Source organism: Theobroma cacao, chromosome 4 (assembly GCF_000208745.1).
Source record: "Theobroma cacao cultivar B97-61/B2 chromosome 4, Criollo_cocoa_genome_V2, whole genome shotgun sequence".
Taxonomy (NCBI): domain Eukaryota; kingdom Viridiplantae; phylum Streptophyta; class Magnoliopsida; order Malvales; family Malvaceae; genus Theobroma; species Theobroma cacao.
The window spans coordinates 28,887,008-28,901,011 of NC_030853.1; the positions used below are offsets into that span (position 1 = coordinate 28,887,008).

The window sequence follows — 14,004 nt, forward strand, 5'->3', positions numbered from 1 at the left end:
CGTGGTTCTGCTTGGTGAGCTTTGCCATCTATAGTTCATGATATGCTGTTTTTTCAAGCAATATCCAGCAATTAGTACCTTTTTCTTTTCTTGTGACAAATGAAATGAGTTTAGCACAAAATTTTTACCTAGATTCTATCATGTATGATGGAATTAAATTTGTATGATTTCATTGTTGACTGATCATACATACTTGCACTGTTGAAATCAGGGGCAAAACTGTGTAGTTATGGACTCTACATAAAGCCAATTATGTTTTCCACAGCCAACTGAACATCCAAGTTGGAAATTAGAAAATAAACATCCTCCCTTAACAATAGGTTGTAAGAATTTCATATCAAAATTGTCTATCTAAAGTAGAGTTGAGGATTTAGCAATTGCACCTTCAACTTCTCAAATGTGAAAAGCAAGGTTCTGCGTATGGCTCATATCTCTCCTGCTAAGGTCTCGACACCCGGCTGTAGAAGATTGACAAGAGGCTTTTGTGATGGCTTTACAGAGTGACCATTCTTGTCCGTTGGTACCAACTTCATCAGCTTCGTGTCCATTAGATTTGGTCTCGTTTCTTTCCAACTCACACAGATTTTTGTCCTGCTCCATCCACTATTAATGAAGGCCGTGAGCCCATGACGATCATTTCATTAGTTTTAGTTCAATTTCTAGATTTCATTCTAACCTCCCCCTAACTGCTTACCACGGTTTTGCACCATCTGATAGATTAATGTTCCACACGTGGCACAATACGATGAGTCAAGAGTCATGGATTTGGACCATGCTTCATCGAAAGACATGACCAGCTCTTTAGTCTCATCATGCAAAAGCTTGTATGAAGGGCCATGGATTCCTTGATGTCTTCAGCACTCCTCCAACCTTTTGGATCTCCACCAAACAACATATATTAGTCTCAACGCAGAGTAGAGAATAAGTGATGCAGCGGATTCAACAAGAGACTATGCTATGCACTTCCTCGCAGAAGCAACAACCGCATCAACCTCGGTTGAAACAAAAGCCATTTGGCAATCAGGTAGTAAAATTTGAACCTTTGGGTATCCTGAAGACTGTTTGTTTCAGAGGTGGAACTCAATAGCTCAATTTACAATGAATTTTTCAAAATATACATGTTTAATAAACATATACCTATATGCTTGCATTGCTTTCTCCGGTTTTAAAGAAGCAAGACGAAAATCTCAGCTGCAGCCTCCTGCAATGGTTGGTCCCATCATACTCTCTCAATAGCCATTTTCTCTGCCATTTCAGCTATCATTATGTGCAATTAGTTACCCATTTTGTATTTCCCTTTCCTCACTGTCATTGCCTATTTTACTATGCCCTAAAGTTCCATTGTGTTCCTTCTTGGAAAATCATTTCCGTTGGAGGATCCTTCCTGTTAAGCTACCATGAGGAATACATGTGTTCCATTTTGTTGTAAAAAAAAAAAAAAGAACTTTTCTTGCTTTTGAATGCACAAACAACAATAAGAAATGTAGTTCAGATGCTATTAATTTGGTGTGATGTTTTCCTAAAGCTGCTTTTATATTCAGGATTACTCGACGATACATAAAAGAAAGCTGATGAAAGCTTCCTCTGGAATTGTATCAGAGTAGGAACATTCATCAACAAGAAGGGGAAGGGGATATTATGTTTTGTGTTTTATGGATAAAGGAGAACAATTTCCACATCTGTCATCATTTTGTTTACTTCTGGGAAGCTGTTTTAGGGATGTTGACGATTTGTAATGTGTTACGGTGACGCTAATTTCAGGCAGAGGGATGTAGTTTCTTTGGTTTCTGATACTTGTGTGTTAAATATACAGGTCCTTCAGCAAATTATGTTGGGGGACATGGGATGTTATTATGTTCATATGCTGGGCGGGGTCACTTTGACCTTGTGTAAAAAGGGTAAGATAGTCATGAGAGGATGCTAGGAACTCTAGACTTTATTAAGGAAGGTAAAATCTTTTGTCAGATGTAGAGCTGATTCTATAATGTTATACTCATTTCAGAGTATAACATACTAGGATCAACTCGCTTTGTTTCGATTCAGGGGGAGTGTTTTTGCCTCCCTCGAGAGTTTTATACAATGAAATTTAAGAAAAAAAAAAAGGTATATGGAACATTCAGGTCTATGTTCCTGAAATGTTGATCTATGTAGAATGGCCTAACCTATCATTTTTCTATGCTCTAATGATCTGCTCATCCAAAGGGCTAAGTTTAGTTCATCAGCTTTTTGGGATGAGGAAATACCTTGTGGATTTGACATTCCAAATTGATGAAGACAACTGTCTTTTTTGTTCAATCTGCGAAGGCATCAGACCGGAATTCATCTCTAAAGTTCATTTCATAAAAGTTTAGAGATCTGAAATTGAATGGACATAGACTTCTAGTCTTCAATATATAACTAGGTTATAGAAACTATGATTTCATGCAATTTTTTCTCTTAAATGATAGGATCCATAGTAGCCGTAGCCTATTCGTAGAAGGAATGGGGAAGATCGTCCTGCAACACATCCTCATTTTCCTTCTTCATTTGCAGGTTTCATTTGTACAAACAATTCATCAAGTGTCGTTCATGCTGAGACTTCTTTCGAACAACTAAAGAACTCGGATATTAATTTCAGCAGCTACAGTGATAAAGCAGGATAATGTGCCTCAGTGCAAAGGGGTCTGTTAATTAACATGGGTAGGTTTGGACACTACTTTTCCAATTTGTCTCTTCTGATATCTACAATTTTCACGAGACTAATAAGTTTAGGCCCATGACCCATTGCATAGCCCTCCATCACAATCACATCCAATCAAACACCAGACCTTGCCTCACTTCTATAGATTTTCCATATCATTTCTGAATTCCCACGAAGTTTTTTGTTGACTTTTGCTCACTTTGCAGTATTTTCAAAGAAATCTCAAGAACAATGTCATAAAGGAGCTTGATTTGGGCAGCATCCCCTACCCGAAACAGATTTTCAAAGCTAACAGTGGGCCTTAATTGCGCCTTATTTGCATTAGTTCTTTTCCTAGGAAGATCAGATTACCAGGCTGTAAATTCTCCATCTTTTCACACTCATAGGCACACTGTTTCTGAGATGAGCTGCTGAAGACTATTCAACCACTCGAGTTTGGTCCATTTGATGTGATTTGTCGGAGATTTAATTTTTGACAAGTAAATGCTGCAAGCTGGCAATGGCCAAATACGCCCAAAGGCATGTGGTGTTGCCTTCCACATGGGTTCCCATTTTACTTGGTTGTTGTTCTTCATAATTCTGATGACTATATTTTCATATTTGTGCATATCACCATATGCAATCTTTTTCTTTTTCCCGTACAACAAAATTTTGCCTTAGATATTCTTTGCCATTTAGCCCACTTAAACAGTTAGATAGCTATTAGCAGCAGATTGTCAATAAAGTACCAGATAATCTATTCTCCAATCGGGACAAAGTCTTTATAATCAGTCCCAGTTGTTCTGACCGTTTCCTTTTTTCCCTATTTCTCTTCTGGATACAGGAAAGGAAATATGGGTTTTGATCAAACCTACTATGGATTTGTCACACTAACCAAGTCTTTGAAAATTACTTCCACTTGTTTTCTATCCCTGCCCATGTTCTTCATGTAAACCTTGTGCTCAACTATAACCATTCAATGGAGACCAAGTTATTCAAATTAATTATTGCCTTATACTAAGACGTAATCAAAGTAAAATACAAATAATCAAAATCATTTATAATTCAACAAATTCATCATTATATTCTTCCAAATTCAATCCCGTATCAAATAATTAAAAAAAATTCTTATTTCAATCTCATATCCAACAATTAGAATAGAAGGAAATGGCCCCGCAACAATTTAGTCTTCCCTTCTCCGACCATTATTGGCAAACCAAACATGGTACCACATCTAAAAAGAAAGATGCTAAAAGATCTGAAGGGCAGAAAGAAATTGGTAGTGGAAATCTTACATCAATAGTGGGCTAGAAATTAAAACAAAGGCACAAGTTCCCAAATCGAGTCAGACAAAAATTAACAATCGAAATAAGATATGATTTCTATATAATTGTAAAGAATACTATCTTCCTAATTTTTCCTACTCGGTTTGATTACTTTTATCATTTCTTCGGATGACCATTCAAACAGGATCAGATCATATACGGCCATCAAACAAATCTAGTCGGCACCTAATACATGACCATTGTTGACCCCTTCTCTTATTTTGCCTTCTAAATAAATCCCTTGTCAATTTCGTTTGTTAACTTTCATTTTCCTTCATTTTCACTCATTTTCTCACACCCCAAACAGGAAGAAAGAACATTAAATGAAATTAATTGGAAATGTAAACCGTATCTCAGAAGCGATGCTTTGTTAATTCGTTACAGGGAAGTTAAAAAAATCGAAAGTATTATATGAACATACTGATGGACATTTCTGTAATTCCATACAAAATTAGTCACGTGCAATGTTGAACAAACGCACGCCGTTAGATCTAACTACGTTTTTCTCTTTCTTTTTTTCTGCATTTACATCTACACCGGCACAAACGACGGCACTAACGGGGCCGGTTCATAACAAAACGGCGCCGCCGGATGCTGCCACATCTTAAAGACAATCTTCTCAGGCTCCGTTGTCTGGCTTTGCCGCTGCTGCTCTTGACGAGGTGGCTCTTCCCTTTTCTCGACGGTCCTCCGATCAATCGAGGGAGGCGACGAAGCGAGCGGCGATAAGAGAGGGATCGCAACGTTCCAGCTCGACACTGGACTAATCTGTAAGGAAGCCGGAGCACGCCGTTGAAGCCGGCTGGGCTGTCGCCGGTCGCCGCCGTTGATGACGGAGGTTTTCCTCGGTGTAGTCGACATGATTGAGTGGGGAAATCTGAGGCGTTTCGTTGATTTGCTCGAGAGGAAAGGAATAAAGTTACTTTTCTTGCTTTGGTTGAAGAGAGAGAGAAATGATGAGGGTATCTGTTGTGTGTAGAGGATTTTTATAGGAAAGGAGTGGGGGCATGTGGAGCGCACGTGAAAAGGGTCGGCTTAGCTGTCAGTTTACATGTGGCTTGGCTTTTGAAGCCAAGAGATCATTGGGATTTTTCTTTGACTTTGACTGGGTTATGGAAATTTATTGGATTATTTTCCTTTTTCTTTTCTCGTTGTTGACTCAATTTTGCTTTATGGGTTTGATTTTTCTTTGGGTTAGTTACAAAAAATATATTAATCATGAAAAAAAAATATTACTCCTTTATTACATCGCAAACTTTCAGCCATTCAAATATATATCATATCAAAGTTAAATTACGTCATTTAAATTAATTCAAGTAATAAAAATAAATTAGAAATTTAGAATTTTAAGTTGAAATATTTTGTTAAATATATAAAAATAAAAACAAAGTAGTTATTTTGTCAGCCTTATTTGTTACTAATAAAGTTATGATGTGATTGAATGTTTAAGTGTCAAATTTTGCATTTTGTTCAAATTTTTTAACTTAATTACCAATTCAAAATTTTCGTGGACTCAATTAGGTGAATCAAAACAATATATAAAATTGGTATTGTTTTTTCCCTTTTTTTTTTCTTTTACAAATGATTTTGATAATGAAAAAGAGAACTAATAAACTCTATTATTTGATTTTAAACTTCTTTAAATGCAATATTCAGTTCTTTTTTGTCTTTTTTGAATTTTCTTAACAACATATTTTTTAATAAATTTAAAAAATATATTATATTTAAAAAAACTTTTAAATTATTTAAAAAAATTTACATAATTTTTTTTTATTATGTCCAATCAATTTTTTTTATTTTAAATAAATAATTTTTTATAATTAATAATTATTTTATATTAATCAAAATATTATTTATCATTTTATATTAAATCACTTATGCTGATATAATTACGTAACAATTTTCACAATCTATATTAATTATGAAAACCTATTTAACTTAAAAAATATGAAAAATTAATTAAACATAATAAAAAAAAATTATTTCAATTTGATTGAAGAGTTAAAAAAAATTTTTAGAACGTTATGCCATTTGAAAAAAATAATCCTTTCAAAATTAGAGCCTGAAGGTCAAGGATGATCCGACTCTAAATTTCATCCACGAGATTTCTTTTATACGGTAACAATATATAAATAATTAATTATATTCCGTAATAAATTCCAAGCAAAATAATCAATCATTACCCAGAATCTGTTGAACAAGTAAAATGAACGATTAAAGGCCAGCCAGGCCGAGCGAAACAAAACCTTGGGAAGCCAGCCACCTCCCAAACCGAAAGGGCCACAGATAGCATCAACAGTCAAAAACTTCTGTTCTAAACAAACCAAAAAACGGCTTGTGAACTCTTCGGATTAAACCGACCCCACAGCCCGCAACTTCAGTTTTCAAACCGCGGGGGCAAAGCACAGTGTGTAGCGCACGCGCCACTGGATTTTGACCACAAAAATAATGCTTCCAAGAAACGTTACTGCGAACAATTTCATCGTCATATGATATTTGTTTTCCCGTTTTTTCCCAAGCACCAATCCAACGGCAAGGACATCAGTTACGTGGTCAATTCCAAACCTTGATGGGATTGACACGTGTCTGGCCCACATTTTTTGTTGTTATCTTCTCTGTCGTGTCGTTAAGGTTTTTTATTACAGGTTCCATATTTCCAAATCCAATGACAGCCAAGTTTTTGTGTGTAAGGGGTGCTTTTGTCAAATTTAGGTGGCACTTAGTCAAGGGTAGGACCGTCATTTCAGAATAACTCAAAGAACATTTAGAATTTCATTGTTGGGTTAAAAAATTTTTTCCATGGATGGAATCACTTTACACAGTCAAAAAGACACTGTGAGGGGTGCATTTTATTCTGTTGAATAGTCAAAATATTCTCATACTAGAGAAGAGAGTATAATTGCCATTGATACTAGCCAAAATTTACAAAAATGGGCTTTCAAGCATTTTGTAATTTAGTCCTCTCTTAAGTACATATCATTTACAAAAAATTAGGGTTGATACTAACTCAAGTACCAGTCCTAATTAAGATTAATACCTGTAGATGGATGAAGAATTCATCTGAAAAGCATCTGCAGCTCTTCAATCCTGGCTGATCTGACTTCTTCATCAGTCAAGGCACCAGCAATCATCTTCTGCTTCCTGGCCTGAACTTGCTGCATGCGTTCCTCCACTGTGTCCTGTATCATTCATTTGTTTAATTTGATCAGTAATGAATGACTAAGAAAAGAAAAAGAAAAAGAAATCAGAATTTTCAAGTTTAAAAATCTTTGGTTAGGTTGAAGAGTAACTGTTTAAACTGAAGAATCTAACAGGAAGACCTAATCAACCTATTAAGAATTATTCACACAAACTGCCCTGTTATTGAACAAACCCATCAAAGTTTTTCAAGTTTAAACAATTTCCGAGTCCAAGTTGCCCAACCTTGGGATTGGTGGTGGGATGTCCTTGGCTTAGAAGTTAGAACCAATCAAACCTCTGGAGGCCGGCTCTAGTTAGTTTTGTGTTAAACACGGGTCATCTACATTAATGAGCCAAGTCCATACGTTGTGAGTCAATTTGTGACGCATTCCAGCCCGTTTTATGATCAAATAGATAGATGAAACTTGAAAGACTGAACTCACCTTAACAATGAACCTTCTAACAGAGACTGCTCTCTTTTGTCCAATACGATGAATTCGCATAATTGCTTGTTCCTCCACTGCAGGATTCCACCATGGATCCTACAAAAGGATAGTGACAAATTAAGACCAGGAGATTTAAAATTCCTTTGTTTTTTTTTTTCTTTTTTCATCTTTGAAATATTCCTGGCAAAAAGGGAGTGGTTGAGACCGAGGAAGGCAGAGCTGAGAATGTACCACTAAGAAGACATTAGAGGCTGCAGTTAAGTTCAGGCCCACGCCACCAGCTTTCAAAGACATAAGCAAAACCTGCAACAGTAAAAGAAAAAGGATTGATTCAATGCTAATCAGAATTTTTCTGTCATAATGCACTGACACAAAGCTATCTACATTGTCATACGTAGTGCTTACCATTTTATCTCCTGTCTCGCGGAACTCCTTCAGAACATTCTCCCTTTGTTTTTGCACCAGTCTTCCGTCAAACCTTAAGAATCCAATTCCTCTCCTCCTTAATGGGATTTCTAAGAGATCTAGAAATGAAGTCCACTGGCTAAACACAATGCTCTTCTCACCAGAACCTGACCGGCGAATGCGTTCCAAGCACTCTAACAGCTTTGAAACCTTTGAAGACTCTTTCCAGTTCTTCTTAATGTCTACTCGAAACTTGCTATCAGTTGGACAAGTTATGAGGTCACTTTTCTTCAGCACTGTCCTACAGATTGGGCATAACCCAACTGTTGGTGTGCGCCAACTTGAGAGGAGACATTCCCTGCACATCCTATGAGCACAAGGTGTGAGCACGGGGTCATCTGCAGACTCCATGCAAATTGGACACTCTCTGTTTTCACCCCTCCGGATACCATCAACAACTTCTTCAATGTAGGCTCTGGTAGGGGCATTTTGATCTGGAGAGACAGAATGAGGCAGAGTTTCAAGGAACCTTCTTGCAAGTTTGTTCAAGTCTGAATACTGCTGTGAATCAGCCCGACTGCATATTTTCCAGGCCAAAAAACAGGTTAGAAAGGGAAAATAATTTTCATACATGATGACAACTATTTAAAACACCAGTAAGAAGTTCACCAAATATATTAACTCCCATTATACCTCATAACAAGAAAAGGGTGGTTGCAACACTGCCTCAGTCGAAGTAATAGCTCAAGAATGGATGCATAATTGTGAAGAACCTTGCCTTGTGCAACAAATTGATCAAACTGAACCTGTTTAAATCGAATAAATATTTGCAAGCTTTATCTCAGGTAGGGATTTACTGAAAACTCAAAAGCAATAACTATTTCAGGAACATAGTCTGAAAGAAAAGTTCCTCCACAATATGACAGTGCATTTCTGGTGTAAGGCAGCAAATTACTAAATCAAAGAAGCATTTAGAGAATAAACTTACTTTAGATCTTTTGAATAGAGCATCATAGAAATCACGTTCAGCTTCTGACTGCTCACACTCAATGATTTGAATATCAGTTGGAGGGAGAACAAGAATGGGCCTAACAAATCATATGCATAAAACATCAAAACGCTGAACAATGATTTTCAGTCATATTGGAAAGAAGCTATGAACAAGAAAGGTTGACTGGAGCTGAGAAATGCTGACCCTCCTTCTTTATCCTTTGTTTCCTTTGTTCTTCTCAACATCAGCAGCCGTAATATAGCCTTGATCCATTTCAATCCTGTTGGATTACCATTCTCATAAGGTCCTTGAATCTCTGCCTTCCACCTATACATATGCAAAAGACATCATGAACAAAGAACTATGTAGGACTCACCAACAAATCCCAATTACACCTAATATTGCAGTCTTAATTAAAATGTGGAATGTTAGCATTTTTGGTGCCAAGCAGAATCTAAATACAGAATAAACACATAAAATCATTCCAACTTGGTCATACCATGCCCAGTTGCACCATGGCTCCACATGCAAGAAGCATAGAAGGCTGTAGAGATCTTCCAAATTATTCTGCAGTGAAGGCAGACCAGAAAAGGAAATTAGGCACATGGCTATCATGAAGGCAAAGAATAAGTGCAGTAAGAAAAAATGCAAACCTGAAGCGGGGTTCCAGTGAGACACCAACGGCAGTGTGCAGACAATGCAAATGCAGCTCGAGCTCCTGTGGTCTTTGAGGATTTAATTGTATGAGCTTCATCTAAGACCACCCTATACCAGTCAACCTTGTGGTAAATGCTGTTCTCGGCATCCTGTATCAGAATGCCCAAAGAATTCAGTTTAAATAAGGAAAACTTAGATATTAAGACATGGCATCAGAAAAGTTTTGAACAGAGATGAAAAGGAATTGGAGCAAAAACTCTGTTCAGCGCAGAAAATAGCTAAACCAAAAGTATTTTCTTACACTTTTATAAGCAGCAGTTAAGACCCCGTATGTCGTCAAGACCACATCATTCTCTGAGATAACCCTGGGATCATTGGTTCTTTCACCACCATAGTGAACAAAAATTGATATGCTTTCAGGCCTTGAGTGGGTCTCAAGCTCATCCTGGGGATTTCACTAGAACTCATAAGATACCAATAAAACGTTGTGCCATAATGCAAATAACATTGTACAAGCTTTCTTTTGCATGCAGAGTCATGATCTCAAACATCAACCAGTGTGAATAAAGGAGTGACAAATGAACTTCAAAAACAATTCAACCATTAGCCCTTTATCTCTTAATACAAGAGGGAAATAAGAAATCACCTTCCATTGGCTTAACAAAGCCATGGGACAAATAATAAGAGTGCCTCCCATTGCTCTACGTGGGGTGTTTGCATGAGCATCTTTCTTTTTGTTTGTGCTTCTGCTATCATCCGCGTTCCTGGAATCAGGTTTTTCATTAGCAGGATTTCCTCTACCAAGTCTTGCAAGGATTAGCGCAATCGTCATCACAGTCTTTCCAAGACCCATTGCATCTGCTAGAATCTGCAAACACATTTGTCTAGTTAGATACAAAGCATAAAATACTACTACCACCACCACCATCACCATTAAAAAGAATGAGAAAAAAAGAACATATCAAAGATGGAAGGCTACTGCTAACTCTAATAGCAATGTCTATGTGATAAATGTGATGCAGAGTGTCTTACTCCTCCTCTGGCCATCTGCCTAGCACTGGGGAAATGAACTGTGGCTTCTCCTGAGAACACATTTACATAGATTGAGGAAGCCCTTCTGCTAGGAAGCATGTGCGATCAAGTTACACACTACTTAACTAATGATTAATCAAGGTTCACAACCAAAACAAATATACATACTCGTCACATATGCTATAAGCAGACCAGCATGGATGAAGAGTTTGTGCTGCTTTCTCAGCATCTATTCCTTTCTCCGACTCAGACATCCAGTACAGAGCTTGTTTCTGGTACGGTCTCAAATCACATGTGAGTGTGTATGGGGGCTCCATTTCCTATGAGATTGTGATAGAATGAGAGAATACATAGCACAACGTTGTTACTAAGTTCACAAACCACCTCAAATTCCCAAAACTGAAAGATAAATGCTTAAAAGGTCCTTTACCTCCAAACTGTATGCATCTGCAGAACCAAAAATCTTATTAAAAGATGCCTCTGAAATATCTTGTTCATCTTTATTCTGCTCCAAACAACTCTTTCTTCGTTTTGCTATGGGCAAAGCTCCTTCCGCTTCACCATAATCATCCTGTTATAATCAACAAAATTGTCAATGTGCATCTGTGTTAAGCTCAAACACCAGTGAAACAAATGTATATGTGCAAAAATGCCAATGTGCAACTAAGAAAAATTGGTGTACATTAAGCAAATAGACTATGCTTTAAAGGTTTAATGGTACTGTAGTATTGGCTGTGCAATCAAAACTGTTGCTACTTGATCACTAAAAAGGATTTTTATTATATTCCTTATCAGTTGCATCAACGGTGAAGAATGCCAATGCATAAATGAATAGATAAATAATGCATAAAATCGATGGGGGACACTATAATAGCCATGAACATCCAAGCAGAACCCATTGCATAAAGCAAATAACGTTGACGGTGTTCATCTAGGCATATAGAAACTTGCTAAGCCAATAAGCAATTAAACATCCGTGATCAAATTAAGGCTCACCAACTGAGCAATACAAAAAGTTATGGAGAAATTAAACATACTTCTATATGGAGAACACGCTTGCCAGAACTCAGTTCCTCTGGAGTGAAGTCAGCCTGATGTATTGCGAAACAAAAACAACAGCAGAGTTAAGAAACCACAACAACATTATAGCAAGGTCTACAGTAACAAGTGACCTCATCTACAGTTTTTAACTTTCACCAACTAGAGTTTTTGGAGAATACCTTCTGATATGGTCTCAAATTCAGGTGTTTGAATAGATTAAGCAGAGGGTTAAGCGTAGACTCCATCTTCCAAGGTGCATCAAACATCCATGAAGACTTGTCACCCTCTGTGAATATAGAACTGTGAATGTAGAAGCTGCCAAAGATGAAAAAGAAAAAAAAAGGCAACTTAATTAGCCCCTTATTTAAGAAAAAAACAGTCCATCTATAAGCTTAAACAAACATTCAGTTAGCCAAAAAAAAAAATCAAAACTTTACCTTACAAATAGCATGATTTCTTGCATAATACTAAGTGTTGTTGGAGCAGCTATACACCGACCAATAACTTTAACCTTATTGGAATATACAAGGGGATTTACCCATTTACCCCAATCCATTGGAAGCCGACCAATCTAAAAGTCAATAAAAATAAAAGAAAATACTCGTTAATCTCAACAAAAAATAATGCTAAAATCAACCCCTAAAAAAAATATTGAAATTAAGTACAACTGAAATAAGCTAACCACTCCACAGCGCTTAGTTGAGAAGCGAACTATAGACTGAAGCTTGTGACTGGCTGCTGGAGAAGGGAAAGTGAAGTAAACAATCTCATTATCTAGCAATTTGTTCTTCCCTTTAGTTGTTGAAACTGCATTGACCATCGTCCTTCCAACCAAATACCAATCTGGATCTTCAGGAAACTCCCCATCTTCCACCAAAACACCATTCACTCTTCTCTCTTCAAAACCCTCTTTCTTTACATCAGTCGGTTTTCCCAATCCTTCAGAACACTCAAAACCGGGTTCCTTTTTCACCAACCGAGAGTTTTTATTTTCTGATTTCACCTTTGCATTTTCACAGGCCTTGACCTGAGCAACAGAAACAGGACCAGGAGACTCTTCTTTGATCTGAGTTTTGACAGAGTCATCAAGAGATTGAACCTTTGTATTTGTGAACTGAAGAAACTCATCAAAAGACATCCTTGACTTTGAATCAAACTTCTCGGCAACGGCTTCCTCCCTGCAACCCGAAGCCGTTTCTTCCTTCACTGGAAACTTAATGTCAAACCCCAAATCAGGCTCCTCCTTTACTTTAATCCCACTATCTTCTTTCATCAAAACGTTTCTCTGAAGACCCAAATCAGGCTCTTCCTTAACTTTCGACAGAGGCTCCTCCTTCACTTGGGTCTTAACGGGCTCAGATTCTTCAAACTGATCACGTGAGCCGATCAGGGAAGAAACCCGAAACCCAGTTGCGGTTACCATTCGACTAACAGTGTTTGATTGGAGACATGAATCAGGGTCGTTAGGAAGCAACTTAACGACAGAAACAACGTTGTTATCTGCAACTGATTGGCTTTGTTGAATCTTCTTGTCTTCCACTGTGTCTATATCCATGGCCTCCATGCCTGATTATCTTAATCCAGATACGAAGATGATGATGATGATGACGCAGAAAAATAAAATATATCTGAGAAATGGAAATGGAAAATAGAGAGAAGGGAAAAGGGGTAAAAATTGGAGGAGAATAAGGGATTTAGCAGGGTTTAGTTTGTATGAAAATATTTTTGGCGCGAAACATCTTTTACCGCGTTGGAATTTTCGCGGTTAGTTTTTTGGGTGCTTTGTTAAAGTAATAGGAGGGAAAAGCGGTGGGTTAAATAGGGTAAGAAATTTTTTGGGGCAAGTTACATTAACCAACCCTTGCTATTTTCCTAATTCTTCTATTTCGTAGGAATGAGGCAGCCCCGAAACGCCGTCGTGTGGAAATTGGTTGTTCAAGCCCAAAATGTATAGGCTGGGTTAGATCCACATGCTCAGCCCGTTTTGACCAAGCTTTGGAAAATGGCTCTTCACTTTTAACTTAGTCCTGTCCCAGTCAAAGTTATTAACTCGTTATTTTCTTAAAAGTAATAATTTACTTTTTATTTGAATTTAAACTTAATTTCAAAGTATATTTAAAAGATTAAAATATTCATTTAAAGATATTTTATCAATTAGCATTTAGAGGTCGAAGCTTATTAAGTAAGGTCCTACCATGAATTCTTCTATTTTTAACACTAATGGACGATTTGATTCTCAACTTATAAATTAACTTAACTTTTTGATTC

At 37.1% G+C, this 14,004-nt stretch overlaps 2 protein-coding genes across 2 annotated transcripts; both read right to left on the minus strand.

The window, feature by feature from the left end:
• Nucleotides 4,318-4,955, minus strand: LOC18603169 (uncharacterized protein At4g14450, chloroplastic). Its single transcript, XM_007034984.2, has one exon. It carries the CDS (start codon nt 4,843-4,845, stop codon nt 4,516-4,518), a length of 330 nt encoding a protein of 109 aa, XP_007035046.1. The 5' UTR covers nt 4,846-4,955; the 3' UTR covers nt 4,318-4,515.
• Nucleotides 6,807-13,371, minus strand: LOC18603170 (putative SWI/SNF-related matrix-associated actin-dependent regulator of chromatin subfamily A member 3-like 3). The gene is made up of 18 exons (XM_007034985.2): nt 12,419-13,371; nt 12,174-12,307; nt 11,916-12,051; nt 11,733-11,786; nt 11,126-11,266; nt 10,864-11,015; nt 10,696-10,780; nt 10,310-10,531; nt 9,965-10,108; nt 9,660-9,812; nt 9,506-9,573; nt 9,211-9,333; nt 9,004-9,103; nt 8,709-8,821; nt 8,016-8,592; nt 7,842-7,913; nt 7,608-7,706; nt 6,807-7,163 (listed from the first exon to the last, which is right to left on the minus strand). The coding sequence occupies exons 1-18, from the start codon at nt 13,298-13,300 to the stop codon at nt 7,041-7,043; spliced, it is 3,378 nt and encodes a 1,125-aa protein (XP_007035047.2). The 5' UTR covers nt 13,301-13,371; the 3' UTR covers nt 6,807-7,040.

What these genes read in the sequence shown, in the direction of transcription:
- LOC18603169 (XM_007034984.2), bottom strand. Translation starts at nt 4,845, where the DNA reads ATGTCGACTACACCGAGGAAAACCTCCGTCATCAACGGCGGCGACCGG.
- LOC18603170 (XM_007034985.2), bottom strand. Translation starts at nt 13,300, where the DNA reads ATGGAGGCCATGGATATAGACACAGTGGAAGACAAGAAGATTCAACAA. An exon ending in CAACTAAGCGCTGTGGAGTG is followed by an intron (nt 12,308 to 12,418) that starts GTTAGCTTATTT and finishes ATTGACTTTTAG; the next exon opens with ATTGGTCGGCTTCCAATGGA. An exon ending in CAGATGCATACAGTTTGGAG is followed by an intron (nt 11,016 to 11,125) that starts GTAAAGGACCTT and finishes ACAATCTCATAG; the next exon opens with GAAATGGAGCCCCCATACAC.